This window comes from Podarcis bocagei (genome assembly GCF_964188305.1).
Source record: "Podarcis bocagei genome assembly, chromosome: 15".
In the NCBI taxonomy this organism is placed as follows: Eukaryota; Metazoa; Chordata; class Lepidosauria; order Squamata; family Lacertidae; genus Podarcis; species Podarcis bocagei.
The window spans coordinates 42345519-42360237 of record NC_138141.1 but is presented as its reverse complement, the minus strand read 5'-3'; the positions used below and the strand labels follow the sequence as shown (position 1 = coordinate 42360237).

General features: G+C 46.2%; 1 protein-coding gene across 1 annotated transcript in view; it reads left to right on the top strand.

Annotated features, from left to right (window-relative positions):
• Nucleotides 1-11203, top strand: part of YPEL2 (yippee like 2) — a 54637-nt gene extending 43434 nt beyond the window's left edge. The window contains exons 3-5 of the mRNA XM_081172240.1: nucleotides 4175-4218; nucleotides 4577-4685; nucleotides 6443-11203. Coding sequence (XP_081028366.1) covers nucleotides 4175-4218; nucleotides 4577-4685; nucleotides 6443-6532 — 243 coding nt within the window. The 3' untranslated portion in view covers nucleotides 6533-11203. The remainder of the gene's footprint in view (nucleotides 1-4174; nucleotides 4219-4576; nucleotides 4686-6442) is intronic.
• The last annotated feature ends 3516 nt before the right edge of the window (nucleotides 11204-14719 follow it).

Here is a 14719-nt window from a genome sequence, read left to right as displayed (position 1 = left end):
CCTCGCCATTTTTATCTCTTTGCCCCGGGGAACATTCCAGAACATTGCCATTACTTCTCATTATTTGGTCACTTCGCCTTTTTGTTTCTTTGTTATTGGTGCTGCCTAGAATTGCATTAGCCCTTTTAGACGCTGCGTCACGCTTCTGCCTCATGTTTTCCTCGCACCTGCATTTCCGTTCATTTCCAGATCAATATTTCAGATAAAAACCACACAGATCCCGTTTATCATCTCATAATTCATGTCAGGGCCGCGAATCCTCTGGGCTTTTTATTGGGCCAAGGCAGTCTACTTGCTTAAATTATTATTATTTTTCCCCCAGTAGTAAATCTGGATGATTTAACTTGTTGGGTTTCTCCACCACCTGTCAGTCTTGAGGGAATAAATTGCCGTTCTCCTGTTTTCAGAAGTAGGATTCTTTTGTTTGTAAGGCTGTTTCCCAACGAGATAAGAGAGAACTGTAAGGGTAATATTATGTAAAAAGAATTAGCATTTATATAGAGCTCCGGATGTTCGGTGTTCCTTGTGAATATTAACACCGCAGTCTTCCCAACAGGTATGTGAAAGAAAGCGGTGTTATTATCTCCACATTGCATTATGGGTGGCTGCATGTTTACGTTTTACAGCAGCTGCATTAAGACGTTTGAGCAAGGACCGTGACGGCCAGCACCTCCGGTGACATCTCTTCCCGCCTCCATCAAATCACTCCCTCTCTTGACACCCAGGAAGACAAATCTGGGCAAAAATTGAGTCCAGCAGAATTAGTATGAACCCCTTGAAAAGCACATACAGTCATACCTTGGATCCCAAATGCCTTGCAAGTCAAATGTGCTGCCTCCTGTATTATTATTATTATTATTATTATTATTATTATTATTATTATTATTAATTTACACCCCGCCCATCTGGCTGAGTTTCCCCAGCCACTCTGGGCGGTTCCCAATAGAGTGTTAAAAACAGTACAGCAATAAATATTAAAAACTTCCCTAAACAGAGCTGCCTTCAGATGTCTTTTAAAAATAAGATAGCTGCTTATTTCCTTGACATCTGATGGGAGGGTGTTCTACAGTGCGGGTGCCACTACCGAGAAGGCCCTCTGCCTGGTTCCCTGTAGCCTCACTTCTCACAATGAGGGAACTGCCAGAAGGCCCTCGGCGCTGGATCTCAATGAGTGTTCTGGTTTGTGAACGTTCTTTGGAACCCGAATGTTCTCACGCGGCTTCCGATTGGCTGCATGTATATTAGCTTTGTATCTTCCAGAGGGAGCCTAGGATTCCTGAGGGGCAGATTACGCCCTGCCATAGCAGGGCAGCCTGTGGGGGAGAATGCACATATTTATATGCTAATGCAGTACCCAATTTTGGGCTGCCCCCCCCAAAGGGTGCCGAGCCGAGGGGGCACAAAATTGAGACGACCCATTTAGGAGTGCCAGATTGGGGCCTTGCACAGGGCTCCATAGTATGAAAGATTACCAAAGTCTGCCCCTATACTAATGTGTGTTCATCATAATTTGGGGGGGCCAAAGTTACCTTTCCGCTTGATTAAAGATAAAGGGTAAAGGGACCCCTGACCATTAGGTCCAGTCGCAAACGACTCTGGGGTTGCGGCATTTGTCCGCTTCCACAGGCAGTTTTTCCAGGTCATTTGGCCAGCATGACTAAGCCGCTTCTGGCGAAACCAGAGCAGCGTATGGAAGCGCCATTTATTTACCTTCCCGCCAGAGCGGTACCTATTTATCTACTTGCACTTTGACATGCTTTCAAACTGCTAAGTTGGCAGGAGCATGAACTGAGCAACGGGAGCTCACTGCATCACGAGGATTCGAACCGCCGACCTTTCGATCGGCAAGTCCAAGCGGCACGGTGGTTTAACCCACAGCGCCAGCAGCGTCCTTTCCTCTTGATTACCTATCCCCATAGAAAGCTGCCATATACAGAGTCAGACCATTGGTCCATATAGCTCAATATTGTCCACAGTCCTCCAGGATTTCAGGTAAGGGAGTCTTTTCCCAGCCCCTACCTGGAGATGCCATTGGGGCCTTCTGCATTTGAAGCAGATGTCCTACCACTCAGTTACGGCTCCTTCCCACTCTGTGGTTTGGCCTCCTTTCCCCCTTCAACTAATTTAAAGTCCATCCCCCACTGTCCGCCCCCTTGCACACTCCAGAGGTATCTTGTGGCCTGCTTCTTTGGGGGGGGGGGTGAGGTGCTTTGTTTATTTTATTTTTAAGCCTCTGGTGGAGATTTCTGAACTGGTGGGCTGGAAGGGAAATGGAGTGGGTGTAGGAGCTGCGACTGCTGATTAAAAATAGATCTGAATCATTCCATCTGACCTGAGGGGGATCAACAGCTTCGGAGTTGACCTTTCGGATCTGAAATCTGCTAAGTGTTTCTATGGTAATTGGGTCCCTCTCTGGGGCTAATCAAAGATTTTTTTTAAGCCGGATGAAAACCCTGCAGAGAGAGAGTGTGTGAGAAAGAATGAATTATTCCTGCAGTCCCTTGTTTACGATTCCTAATGTCTCTAGTGCAGAGACCCGAGCAAGGACCTTGTGTTAAGCAGCCATGAAATCAGGTGGATTTGGTTGAAAGACTGGGGTCAGGAGCTATCAAATTAATTCATACCTATCTTGTGCATATGGGTGGCTAAACAGTTCCAACAGTTAGCTCAGCCTTGCATTTCTGGGGGAGGTGATTTATGCTTAGTCTCCTGTGGCGAGTCAGAGTTTTCCTCTAGGTGATCAGGCAGTCAAGGTTTCTTCTTCAAATCAGAGAGTAGTTGTTTCTTTCTTTCTTTGCCCTTGGCCATGAAACAGCTCACCCATCCCTAGTTTATTAGAAATTCTGTCTGGGCAGGCAGGGTAGCAGGAATGTCTGTGGGCCAGAAACTTTGGTTGCTGCAAGGCAGAAGTAATATGCTGGTGTATCTTTCACCAGACTTTGAAGAAAACAATTGTTCTGTTGGAAGATGAGAGTGTCTGCCTTACAGTTAGCAGTGCAGGAACTATTCTTGGCTGGTTTTGATGAGAAACTCAAAAACCAACCCTACCTATTTATTTGAGCTGGGATGGGGAACACACATACACACACAGCTTTTGTTTTGTTTTCCATAGTCTTACTATGTTCTCTGTTCTTCACAAAGGGTGTGTGGCTCTTTGAAACCTTCGCATGAGATGGAAAAGTTTCCTTGCCACATATTTAATTCAAACCAAATGGTGTTGTGTTTTTGTGTGTGTGTGTTTTTGCAAACATCCCAAGAGGTTGGAGGGGAGGGGAAACGGTCTGTGTTCCACTCTGCAAAACTCAGATGGGGAGATGGGGTGGGGGGTAGCCCTTTAACATTTCATGTAATTGAGCCAGCCGTCAGGGGACCAATCAAAAGGTGTCTGGTACATTTGTGTGTTTGAAGGGGGGGGTGTGAGGCCAGAGGAGAGCTGGTTGCTAATGTCACTTGAGGACACGGAGTCAGAGGTGCCATAAACCTCTGGCTGGAGTGGGGAGGGGGCAGTCCTGTAATCTGGAGATCCAGCATTTGGTATGTCAACAGAGGACCCTGGGATCAGAAGGTCTGGGGTTTGTTATGCCAATTAACTATGTTCCAAAGTCTGAAAATATTGCAAGCCCTTTTTATTTTTATTTTTGTAATCTCGATGCATTTTTGTAATCTAGATGCAATCCAGATTATAACTAGATGTAATCTAAAAGACCATTTCTCTCTCTTAAAACTAGAATCTGAGCTTCTCTCCCTCTCCCTCTCCCCAACCTACAACGTACACTATTCTCTCATCCTCTTAAACATCTCCTCCTACACTGCTAACTTTTCTGACCTGCAGACTGCAAGAATCCAAGTTTCCTTGAACAGACACTTCTGGGTCTTTTCTTTCTCCCCATAACTGCTCCAGAGGGTGGTGAGGTCAGGGATTTGCACCAACTAGAGTTGGGGTGGTGTTGTTTTTTTCTTTGCAGAGAGGATCCACAAGGATGGAGCGAATTAATCGCTGCCAGCCTCTTCTGGGTTAAAAGGATGCTCTCTCCCCTACCCACCCAGGTGCAAAATCGTGCTGCTGCAACTGAGATCACTGCTAATAATTCACCAGGGACTGATTTTTATTTTTTGGTTGTTGACAGGGTGTGACTTTCATCATGACAAACACTATTTTTATTTTGCCTTACAGTCTTTTCAAGGAAGCCAGGGCCGGGCCTATCTCTTCAATTCAGTGTAAGTGTCTGGGTTCCACCCCCACCCCCCTCTCCGTTGTCACTGTTGTCGTCAGAAAGGGAGAGGTGGAACCTTCCGCCCTCCAGATTGTTGCTGGAATACAACTCCCATCATCCCTTTGTGTTGGCCCATGCTGGCTGAGGCTGATGGGAGTCTGAGTCCAGCAGTGTCTAGAGAGCCACGGGTTTCCCCATCCCTGCCCTTTCCAGTTAACAAGCCATGTCTGCTTGAAGTGGCATGATACTGATTTATTCATATAAGAACAGAGGTGTGCTTAGTGAGGAGCACAGCTGCTGCAGCAAAATGGACCAAGATCTGCAAATCAAAACTTCTCTCTTCCTTCTTCCCACATTTGCAGAGTTAATGTGGGCTGTGGCCCTGCGGAAGAACGGGTTTTGCTAACAGGACTGCATGCGGTTGCTGACATTTACTGTGAAAACTGCAAAACCACGCTGGGCTGGAAATACGTGAGTGTTGTTGTTTCTTAAAATCTTGTCCCCTTTGGCCCTTCGTTCAATGCACTCTACTTCAATGCGCTCTACATGGGGCTACCTTTGAAGGTGACCCGGAAACTACAGCTAACCCATAACGCGGCAGCTAGACTGGTGACTGGGAGTGGCCGCCAAGACCACATAACACCAGTCTTGAAAGACCTACACTGGCTCCCAGGACGTTTCTGAGCACAATTCAAAGTGTTGGTGCTGACCTTGAAAGCCCTAAATGGCCTCGGTCCTGTATACCTGAAGGAGCATCTCCACCTCCATCGTTCTGCCCGGACACTGAGGTCCAGTGCAGAGGGCCTTCTCGGTAGTGGCACCCACCCTGTTGAACGCCCTCCCACCAGATGTCAAAGAGAAAAATAATTACCAAACTTTTAGAAGACATCTAAAGGCAGCCCTGTTTAGGGAAGCTTTTAATGTTTAATAGGTTATTGTATTTTAGTGTTTTGTTGGAAGCCGCCCAGAGTGGCTGGGGAAACCCAGCCAGATGGGCAGGGTATAAATACTAAATTATTATTATTATTATTGTTATAACTGGAATCTCCTTTTATTTTTAGAGGGCAAGCTGTAGCTCAGTTGCAAAGCCCTTGCTTTGTATGCAGGAAAGTTCAATTCCCTGGCATTTCCAGATAGGGCTGGGAATGTCCCCTCCCTGCCCGAAACCTAGGGGAGAGCTGCTGCCGGCCAGTGTAGACAGTACTGAGCTAGATGCACCAACGCTCTGATTCTGCATAAAACACATGCTTTATTCCTGGGACAAGGTCTCTTTCTGAATACCAGCTAGCTGATCCTTTTGGCGGTGTGGCGAAGCCTACTCTGGCTTTGAGCTGTGCAAAAGACCCGAGAGAGGTGCCCTCTTCCACAGCAAGGCTGGAGTTGGGGTTGGCTGCTGAGCAGCTGGGGAAGTTAGCAACATTTCAGCCTCTGGGATAAATCCGTGAACTTGATCCTGTTGCAAAAGGGACCTTGGGAGTTCACGCCAGCCAGGCGCTAAAACCCTCAGTCCTTTGAACAATCGGATTATGTTTCCAAAACATGGTTGGGCAGTTCAGGAACCAAAAAGAAAAAAAGTGAGCCTCTGTAAATTTCCTTCCAAAACCTCTGCTAATACACAATGTTTAGAAAAGGCCCACAACTTTTGCACACTTCAGCTGGGTTTTAAAAGAAGCTGAGCTCCTGTTTGTGTTGACTGTCTATTTCACACTGGAGCTGTACTGTGAGATGATGATCACAGTTCCCACAGTAATGCAAGAGGGGTGGGAAATCTCCTGGGCCCACCCGACCTCCTTCCCTAACCTGGTGCTGTCCAGATTCCTTACTGAAGAGCTGTAGCTCAGTAGAGTTGGAGTTTGGACTTGATATCCCGCCTTTCACTACCCTTTAAGGAGTCTCAAAGCGGCTAACAACCTCCTTTCCCCTTCCTCCCCCACAACAAACACTCTCTGAGGTGAGTGGGACTGAGAGTCTTCAGAGAGAAGTGTGACTAGGCCAAGGTCACCCAGCAGCTGCATGTGGAGGAGCGGGGAATCGAACCCAGTTCACCAGACTACGAGTCCACCGCTCTTAACCACTACACCGCACTGGCTCTCAGTGTGTAGTACAGTATCTTCTTTGCATGCGGAAAGTACTTGATTCTGTTTCCGGACATCGCAGTCCCTGGACTGAGACCCAGGAGGAACTTCGCTCCTTTCCCTTGTTTTGATTCTGTCTCTTTCCCTTTCCAGGAACACGCGTTTGAAAGCAGTCAAAAGTATAAGGAAGGCAAATACATCATTGAATTAGCTCACATGATCAAGGACAACGGCTGGGATTAAATGGCGAGGAGACGCACGCCGAACACGGGCAAGAGAGATAGGGAGTTTGTCATCCTACCGAACATTTTATCTCCCGGAAAACCCCACACATATATATATGAGCGAGTGACTGACAACCGTTTGGTTCCGTGCGTTTGGGGGCTTGTCGTCGTCATCGTCGTGTTGAGATGCTTCCTCACAGAACCCTTCCTGCCATCCTTAGCGGTGACCGGCCTCGATAACTTCTGTCTCTCTTTGCTTTTGTCTCTTGTTTGTGAGTTGACTTCTGGTCTCCTTCCTCCTCCCCCACTCCCCTGCCCAGCTCCCTTACTCCTCTGTGTTCTGGCATTGGGGGTGTGTATAGATATAAGGAGAACTCGAACTCGGTGCCCCCCAAAACCGTTTCCTAAGTGACATTGTCTCAGTACAAACTGGAGGTTGGTTTTGGGGTGGTGTGTGTGTGTGTGTGTTTTTAATCCAAGGGTCCCGGCACGAGGGAAGGAGTGCTGGGTCTTCAGACGTCGGGCGCGCGGGAGAGTTGCATCGCCCCTACCCCTTTCCCCGCTTGGCCTTTAAAAAAAATTCCTGGTCAACCATGGCTTGAAACTTGTGGACCGCAGAAAAAAATATATATACCTCATGGCTGTATCCTCTCTGCATCTCAAAGACTGTAGCCTAAAAACTCGTTGCTAGTGGCATCCCCAGACTGGTCTGTGTTCCTCGTTTGATTGCTTGTTTCTTTTTAAGTGATCTCTTTGGATTTTTTGTCTTTTTCGTACTAATGTTTGATTTGAGAGGAGGGGGGTGTAAACACAGGTCCCGGGCCTAGCCCTCCCTGGCCTCCTGTTCCCAGTGAGCAAGCCCACCCAAACACTGCGGTGCTGATGTTGGGAGATCGGAAACCCTTTGCCATTTTCTTCCTACGACGTTGACACTTCAAGTGCAGGAAGCATGTCCCGCTTCAAAATTGAATGGAACTAAAACAATTGAGGCGGGCGGGGAGCAAGGAGAACAAGGAGGTGGTGATCTATATGCTTAACAAAATTGCTGGCAATTTTGCAGCCTCCTGACTGCTTGATATTTTTTTTGCGGGAAGGGGGGCTGACTGGTCTCACTAGGATGATGGAAACAAGCCTGGATCGCTTCTGCAGATGATAAGTTGGACGACCTGCATTTGTGCTGTTAAGTGTGACTCTTTAAAAAGAACAAAAACACAACAGGGGTGGTGGACTCAGGCAGTAACAAATGTTTCAGAGCCTTAAGTGTGTGTTAAGTTCTGGTTCAGCAGTGGGGGGGGGGGTGAGTGTTTTGAACAGAGGCAGCTCTGAAAGAAGCAGAGGACTCTTAAAAACCTCCAGGTGGAGAACCCTGCAGCCTCCCCAAGTGCCGTTGGACTCCAGTTCCCAGCAGCCAGCATGGCCCCAAGGTCAAGGATGATGGGAGTTGTAGTCTAGTGGCATATGGAGGGCCACAGTTTTCCTCTACTCTGTTAAGTAGTGTTCTCTACTCGGTGCGAGAGATAGAGCAACGGCTCTGTATAGAAGAGGGGAGAGTTCACAAACGATGGTGGGCCATTTTAGCCTGCCCAAATCTGGGGCTACTGTCAAAATTGTCCTTCCCAGTTGGGAAGGAAAGATGCTGTCTTACTCCTGATGTTGCACCAAGGTTCAGTGGCCATCAGAAAGCAGCGTGGCCTCAGTTTCACAATGCAAGACCTGTGAGAATCCTTGTCTGCCTCTCCCTCCCCACTATATTAGAAGAAATTGCTTTCTCTGTTGGATCTGGCTAAACATGTTAACTGTCTGTTAAGATTTGCAGGGTGTGTGTAGAATATTACTTGCCAATGTTCTATGTAGGGCCAGGGTTGTGCATGGCAGAGGGGTAGCCGTCTTTTGAATCACTCCTGTTTTGCTTCAAGGCCTCCCTCTGGTCAAGTTAAGGGGTCTTTTTTGGGGGGGGGCACAGGAGGCCGCAAGGGGAGAGCTTTGAGAGCCCCCTGTTCTTTTGCATTTCAATGCATTGTCAATGACACTGTGAATTTGCATTCTGCATCAAAGCGACTCCGGTGTCTGACAAGTGAAGTCAGGCTGAATTTGTACACATCTAAATGAATTCCTTTCCATCCTTCCCCCCTCGCTGCCTCTCTTTTTCTCATTCCACCCTTGCTTTATTGGTGGAAATCTTCTCATGTAGGTTAATCTGCTCTGCAAATCTGTCGCAATCTGCTGGCAAGAAAGAGATCCAGTATAGCCCATGGTGTGGGTTTTTGTTGTTGTTTATTTTGGACAGGGCAGGCGTTGAGAACCATCCGGTTTTCCTGGCCTCCTGTTGGGATTCCTTTTTCTGCGGCAGAAACTCAGGTTAGCAGCAGTGGGGGGGGGGGATGCCCACTTGAGAGTGATAAGCAAAGAGAAAATTTGGGGTGAGGAGGAGGGAATTAGGTTCAATCACTAATGTTTGCTGATTAATTGGCTCTGGTGCAAGAGAAGCACCCCCATAATCATACTTTGTAGCAAAACGCTTAATTTCAGGGCACAGATCCACGAATTGCTGCCTTTGCAGATGAAAGGATTAGCAGGAGTCTGGATACATCTCCACACCACCTGTTTACATGCTAGTCCTAATAACAGTGCAATACCCAGCTTGGACCTGGGAAGTCCAGTCTCTCAAAATCCAAGCCTGTTCCACTACAAGCGTCTGTTGTTTACCTGATAGGACATCCCATTTTTATTGTGTGGCTGCAGCCCATTCCCCTCTCTAAACCATTTGATATCGGAAGCACCCTTTTGGCCTGTCCCTTCTGAGATCTAGCTTCAGTCTTCCTGCTCTGCTGAAACATTAACCTCAAGTGCTTCTTAACTTTTGCTAGATTTTGCTGCTAAATCGCCCATCACCTGCTCTTAGAGTACAGACTCGTGTGACAGCGTTTTGTGTTTGGTAATGGTAGGGGGAAAAGCAAAAGTAGATGCCCTAAACTACTTGTGGGGAACCTGAGGCCTTCTTGGACGTTGTTGGACTCCCATCGTCCCTCACCATTGGCCATGCTGGCCGCTGGGGCTGCTGGGAGTTGGAAGCCCATCAGCATCCTGATGCCCTCCCCCCCCCCCCCGGTGATTTTGAGTTTATGCTCAAAAACACTGTGTTCTGAATCAATGGCTTTTGGAAATTTGATTTCTCTCTTTTTACAGCATGACCAAAGAACTTGGCTATTTTTTTTTGTCCCCAAGTTAGTTGATAGGTACCATCTTTTCCTGATGGGTAGCAGACTGCAGAGGTCAGCCGTTGTCTCCGGGGGGGGGGATTTAAAACGAGCATTAAGCAATGAGAGTTGAAGTTATCTCCTGATCATGAGGGCTAGAACCACGGCCATTCCCCCCCTGAATCCTACAGGTTGTAGGTGGAAACACCGTCCCTGTCTCATAGTGAGTTCCCCTTGGCTGATGGAAAGAATAGATCTTGAATTATATCCCTCTGACTTGCAGAATTTGATAGGGTTACAGTATTCCTCTGCTTGCCCGTTCTACTTTGTTCTTCCCTTGGGTTCCTGGATCATATAAAAATGACACCCTGATTATAATATCTACATACCATACAAGGCAGTAGCATATGTACTTTTTATGTTAATAATGTTGAATTTAAAAAATAATATATATGTGGTCTTTTACACCCCGCCGGCCCCCCCACCAAACCACTTTTGCGTGTTACAGTTTTGGATTTTTCTAAACTTTTATTCTCTCTCTGTCTTGCAAACTATTATTTAAAGGGAAATAATGCAGATGTTAGGCAGATGTTTGTTAGCAGGGAGTTGCGTTCAAATCAAACAAGACCTTAAGAAATGCAGGGCAGGGAAGAAACTAATATACAGCCAGTTTCGTGGTTAATGAAAAGCCCATTGGAACGTCTGGAGGCAAGGATTCACTTTTAAGTATATAAATAAATTCAGGGACGCACGGTAATTCACACTCTTGAATGTAGACAGAGACAGATGTTGAAATAATTTCTTGTCTTGGGACTTCCATTTGAGTGTATATGGGTTGCTCCTGATAATCTCAGTGAGTGCCGTTCAATGGCTTACGCTATGCTGCTAACTTTTGCATGATGTTGTTTTAAATCTTGTGCCTTTTCGTCTTTTCAAATTCTCTGTCTTTGGAGCCCCCTCATCGTTGTCCCAGAGAGAAGTGTGGAAAACATGTTTGTACGATACAATAATTGGGGTGTTCAGATTTGAATCAGGGGAACATGTTTTCAAATCGGGCACTTGAGTGTCAAAGAGCTCCCTGAATCTCTTCAGGAAAGGCCATCTTTCAGCGTTCTTGTTAGGATAAAATGGGAGCAAACCCTCATATATATTTATTTGTCAAGGCAGGGCCAAATGTAGTGTCAAAAGAAAGAGACTGAAGATATAATTCTAACTCCATTAACATAAGCTGGACTTTCATTGATTTCAGTTGGGATGTGACTTGTACCTACATCTGAAGGGGGTGGCATTTGTCACGGCTAAAGCGCAAGGTAGGCAGAGACAGATGTTGAGCTATACTTAGAAGCAAGGAAGTTTAGGCTGTGGTTTGCAAGGATTTAAATAGCACCAGGCTGTCTAGTCTTTTGTGTCCGGGGTTGATAACGGCGGGGTGTTAGAGGGAAGCCTCGGTTTGGGAAATCTCTCAAGACTTACTGGGATTGTCTGCTTCCTTAAAGCAGTGTTTCCCAACCTTGGGCCTCCAGCTGTTTTTGGACTACAACTCCCATCATCCCTAGCTAGCAAGACCAGTGGTCAGGGATGATGGGAATTGTAGTTCAAAAACAGCTGGAGGCCCAAGGTTGGGAAACACTGCCTTAAAGTATATTCCTGAGCCACTCTGTGACTGCTTTCTAGTTTCTGAGCTGCCTGATCTTCTTGTCAAGGGACACCCTAGGAACACCTCAGCCGCTGCAAAGCTGTGGCCTGGGCCTTAGGCCATATCTGCACCATACATTTAAAGCTCTGTGGTACCACTTTAGGCAGTCATGGCTTCCCCCAATGAATTCTGGGAGCCTTAGTTTGTCATGGGTACTGAGAGCGGTTAGGAAGGCCCCCTATTCCCCACTCAGAACAACAGTCCCCAGAGTTCCCTGGGAAGAGGGATCAGTTGCCATATTTCAAAAAGTAAAATTCCTGACACCCGCAAAGTTGTGAGCTTTTTTGGGGGGAAACAAAAATTGCACAGCCTAAGTTCTGGGCACCGTGTGAAATCGCAACCCCCACAAAAACACATTTTGCGGGAGAAATCATGCCGCGAGATCAACCCAAATGGCCACTGTTCTCTTACAATAAGAAACAGAGTTTCCCTTTTTTTCCCCCCGGGACACTTGAGGGGTATGCTAAAATGTTATAACTGCTTTTAAATGCTGGGTGTGGATGTGGCCTTGGCCTAGCTGAGACCCTCATCTGGACCTGGGAACAGTTCTTGAAAGACACTGTCTTCTTTCCTCCTTTCTGGCGTTGTAGGCTAACATGAGCAGTTCTCTATCCAAACAGGAGTGGATTAGTTTGTCGTTCCCTTCAACTTGATTGACAGCCTAGGGAACATCAATGGCTCTCCGGACGCGGCTAGTGGTGTTGGGGGTGAAGGGAGTTTTTGTCCATCAACATCTCTCTCCCCTCTATCCCTGCCATCAGTGGGAGCAGCCACAACCAGTGAAACCACCCTCTCCACTGCCCCAGAGAAGCCCATCTCTTGTGTGTTTCTGCATGAGTCCGTGTTCAGCATGTGCCTCCCCTACAGCAAGAGAGGTGCAACAGGCACCCCAACCATTGGACTCGCCGGGTCTTAATTTCTCGCACCGCCCCAGACTTTCCCTCCGGACACATTAGCTAGGTTCCGCTGCACGATGCAGGAATGATTTCGTATCGAAACTTGTCTATGATTTATTTATTTTGTTATATGTTTACCGTGGAGGGGCGGGAGGGAGGTACCATTTAGATTTTCTTGCCTTAGGCACCACCAAATGTATTGGGCCACCTCTGTCTATATGTCTGTATGTAGAGACTTCCTCTGAACCAGACCAAAGAATCAATTTCAGAGCTTGTTCATTGCCTCCGGAGTCACTATAGCACTAGCAATGGCCGTGCTCTGTTCACAATAAGAAGTAGCTCGTGAATCTCTGCTGCCGGATTTCCGTAAATCTCTGTTTTACCAGGTGAACCATCTAATTCAGTAAGGTGAATAATATGGAAACTGTCTTCTAGAATGAGGCTTCAAGTGGCAGGCAGCTTAGCAAGGCAAGTGAGTTGGCAACATAGATTGTCCTTTTTTAAAATAATAATATCTCCAAACAGCACAAGCTGCTTCCTGTCCTGTTCTTTAGCCACGGGTCTCTGTATTGTAAGCAGGCCTCCTGTTTTAGGTTTTTGGGGTGTGCGGCAGCAGATCTTGTCTAGGGTTGCCACCTTTTTTTAACAGCACCCTCACACACAAATTTGCAGGCAGAGCAAAATTTCTCAGCATGGGGAGGAACTAGTGAGGGGGGGTCTTTTTCCTCCCCTCCTGTGACATCTCAGTGGCTCTATTTAGCTGTCATTTAAAGGCGCAGGAGCAGGGTCAGAAAGAAAAGGTGGCAACCTCTGATTCTATCTGTTTAGGCCCTCCAGCTGTTTTGGGACTACAACTCCCATCATCCCTAGCTAACAGGACCAGTGGTCAGGGGTGATGGGAATTGTACTCCCAAAACAGCTGGAGGTCCAAGTTTGGCCATCACTGTTCTAGATTCTGGCGACATGTTTACATCTCTGGCGTTAATGGGTCTCTCTTTTTTTTTTCGTCGCTGTTCAGTCTTTCCTTTTACCCCAGTTTTGATTGCTCTATAAATCTCCCAAGTGGACCAACAGCACAAATGATTGGATTGCGCTTTGGCAATATGACTCTTTGGCAGTATGCTTGATCAATGCTGCATGTGCTTCATTTCTCCACACGCCCTGCCCCTTCCCATAAAACTTTCTGGTGCACACACATTTTAAACGACAAAACAAGCAGGTGAAATCTCTTGTTCCTCGTGTTCGCGTATTGGTTTGTTTGTTTTTTATTCCTGTGTGTATGTATGTGTTTTCGAACTGAGATAATTATGCATTAAATATACATTTCATAGTATCATTTCAAAGATGAGGAAGAATCGCACTTCCCACCACACACACAACCCAGCTTTGCGTCGCTCATGATGAAAGAAATGAATGAGTAGCTGAAGAAATGCTTTACCTGTCTGAGAGAAAACCGGGGAGTGGAATGTTCTGGAATATTTGTTTGTGTGTTGACTTTCAGGAATCTTTTTTTAAAAGAAAAAAGAAAAAGGAAGTTGAATGCTGGAAAACGGTTGAAGAAGGAGAAAACAAATGGTTTTTAACTTTAAATTTTAAAAAAAACCCTGCCCACTTAACTGTGAGCAGAATAGCATTATGGGTAAGATACAATGGGCACCTTAATGCTTTCTTTAAATGAAGCAACTATTTTTCCAATACCAGCCTGTCGTGTTGACGCCCTTGTGTTTACAAACTGTGTGTACATATTTCTTGTGTTTTTGTTTTATTTGTATTTTATTTTTATTGTTTGGCATATTCTTCAGGTCGTTTTTTTGCTTCAGTAATAAATGTTTTTAATTGTTTTGGGGTTTTCTTTTTTTGGGGGGGGGTCTTCACCTCGTCATGTCCTTTGTATAATTGTACATAGTACTTCAGTATTGGAAGGAAGGAAGCATTTGTTGACCTATTTACGATATGTGTTGGTGCTCATTTGGAAGAGAAAATAAAATAAAATAAAAGTTTTCCAATATTAAAAAGCCACAGCTCTGTGGTAGTGGTGATTTCTAGCCTCCCTCTTATTTTTTGCTTAAAACAAACAAACCCTATAGTTTCTGAACATATGCATTAAATCAAATATCTCAAAGGAGTGGGGGAATCAAGAGATTCTAAGAAAGCATACCTGAGATTTGTAATGCTGATTGCTCCACCCATTTTTACTTCTGGCCCCGCCTACTCCTGGCATGTGGCCCCCAGAATGTTACCTAGAAGTGAATATGGCCCTTGGTGAAAAAAAATCCCTTCCCCTGAGTTAGGAGGTGATTATCTCTGTCTCCTTTGTGACAGGCGTACGCACAGGTCCAGGACCTTTTTGAGCTCACCTGGCAAACCTCCCAAGTTCATAGCTGTCAACGTTTCCCTTTTTTAAAGGGAAATTCCCT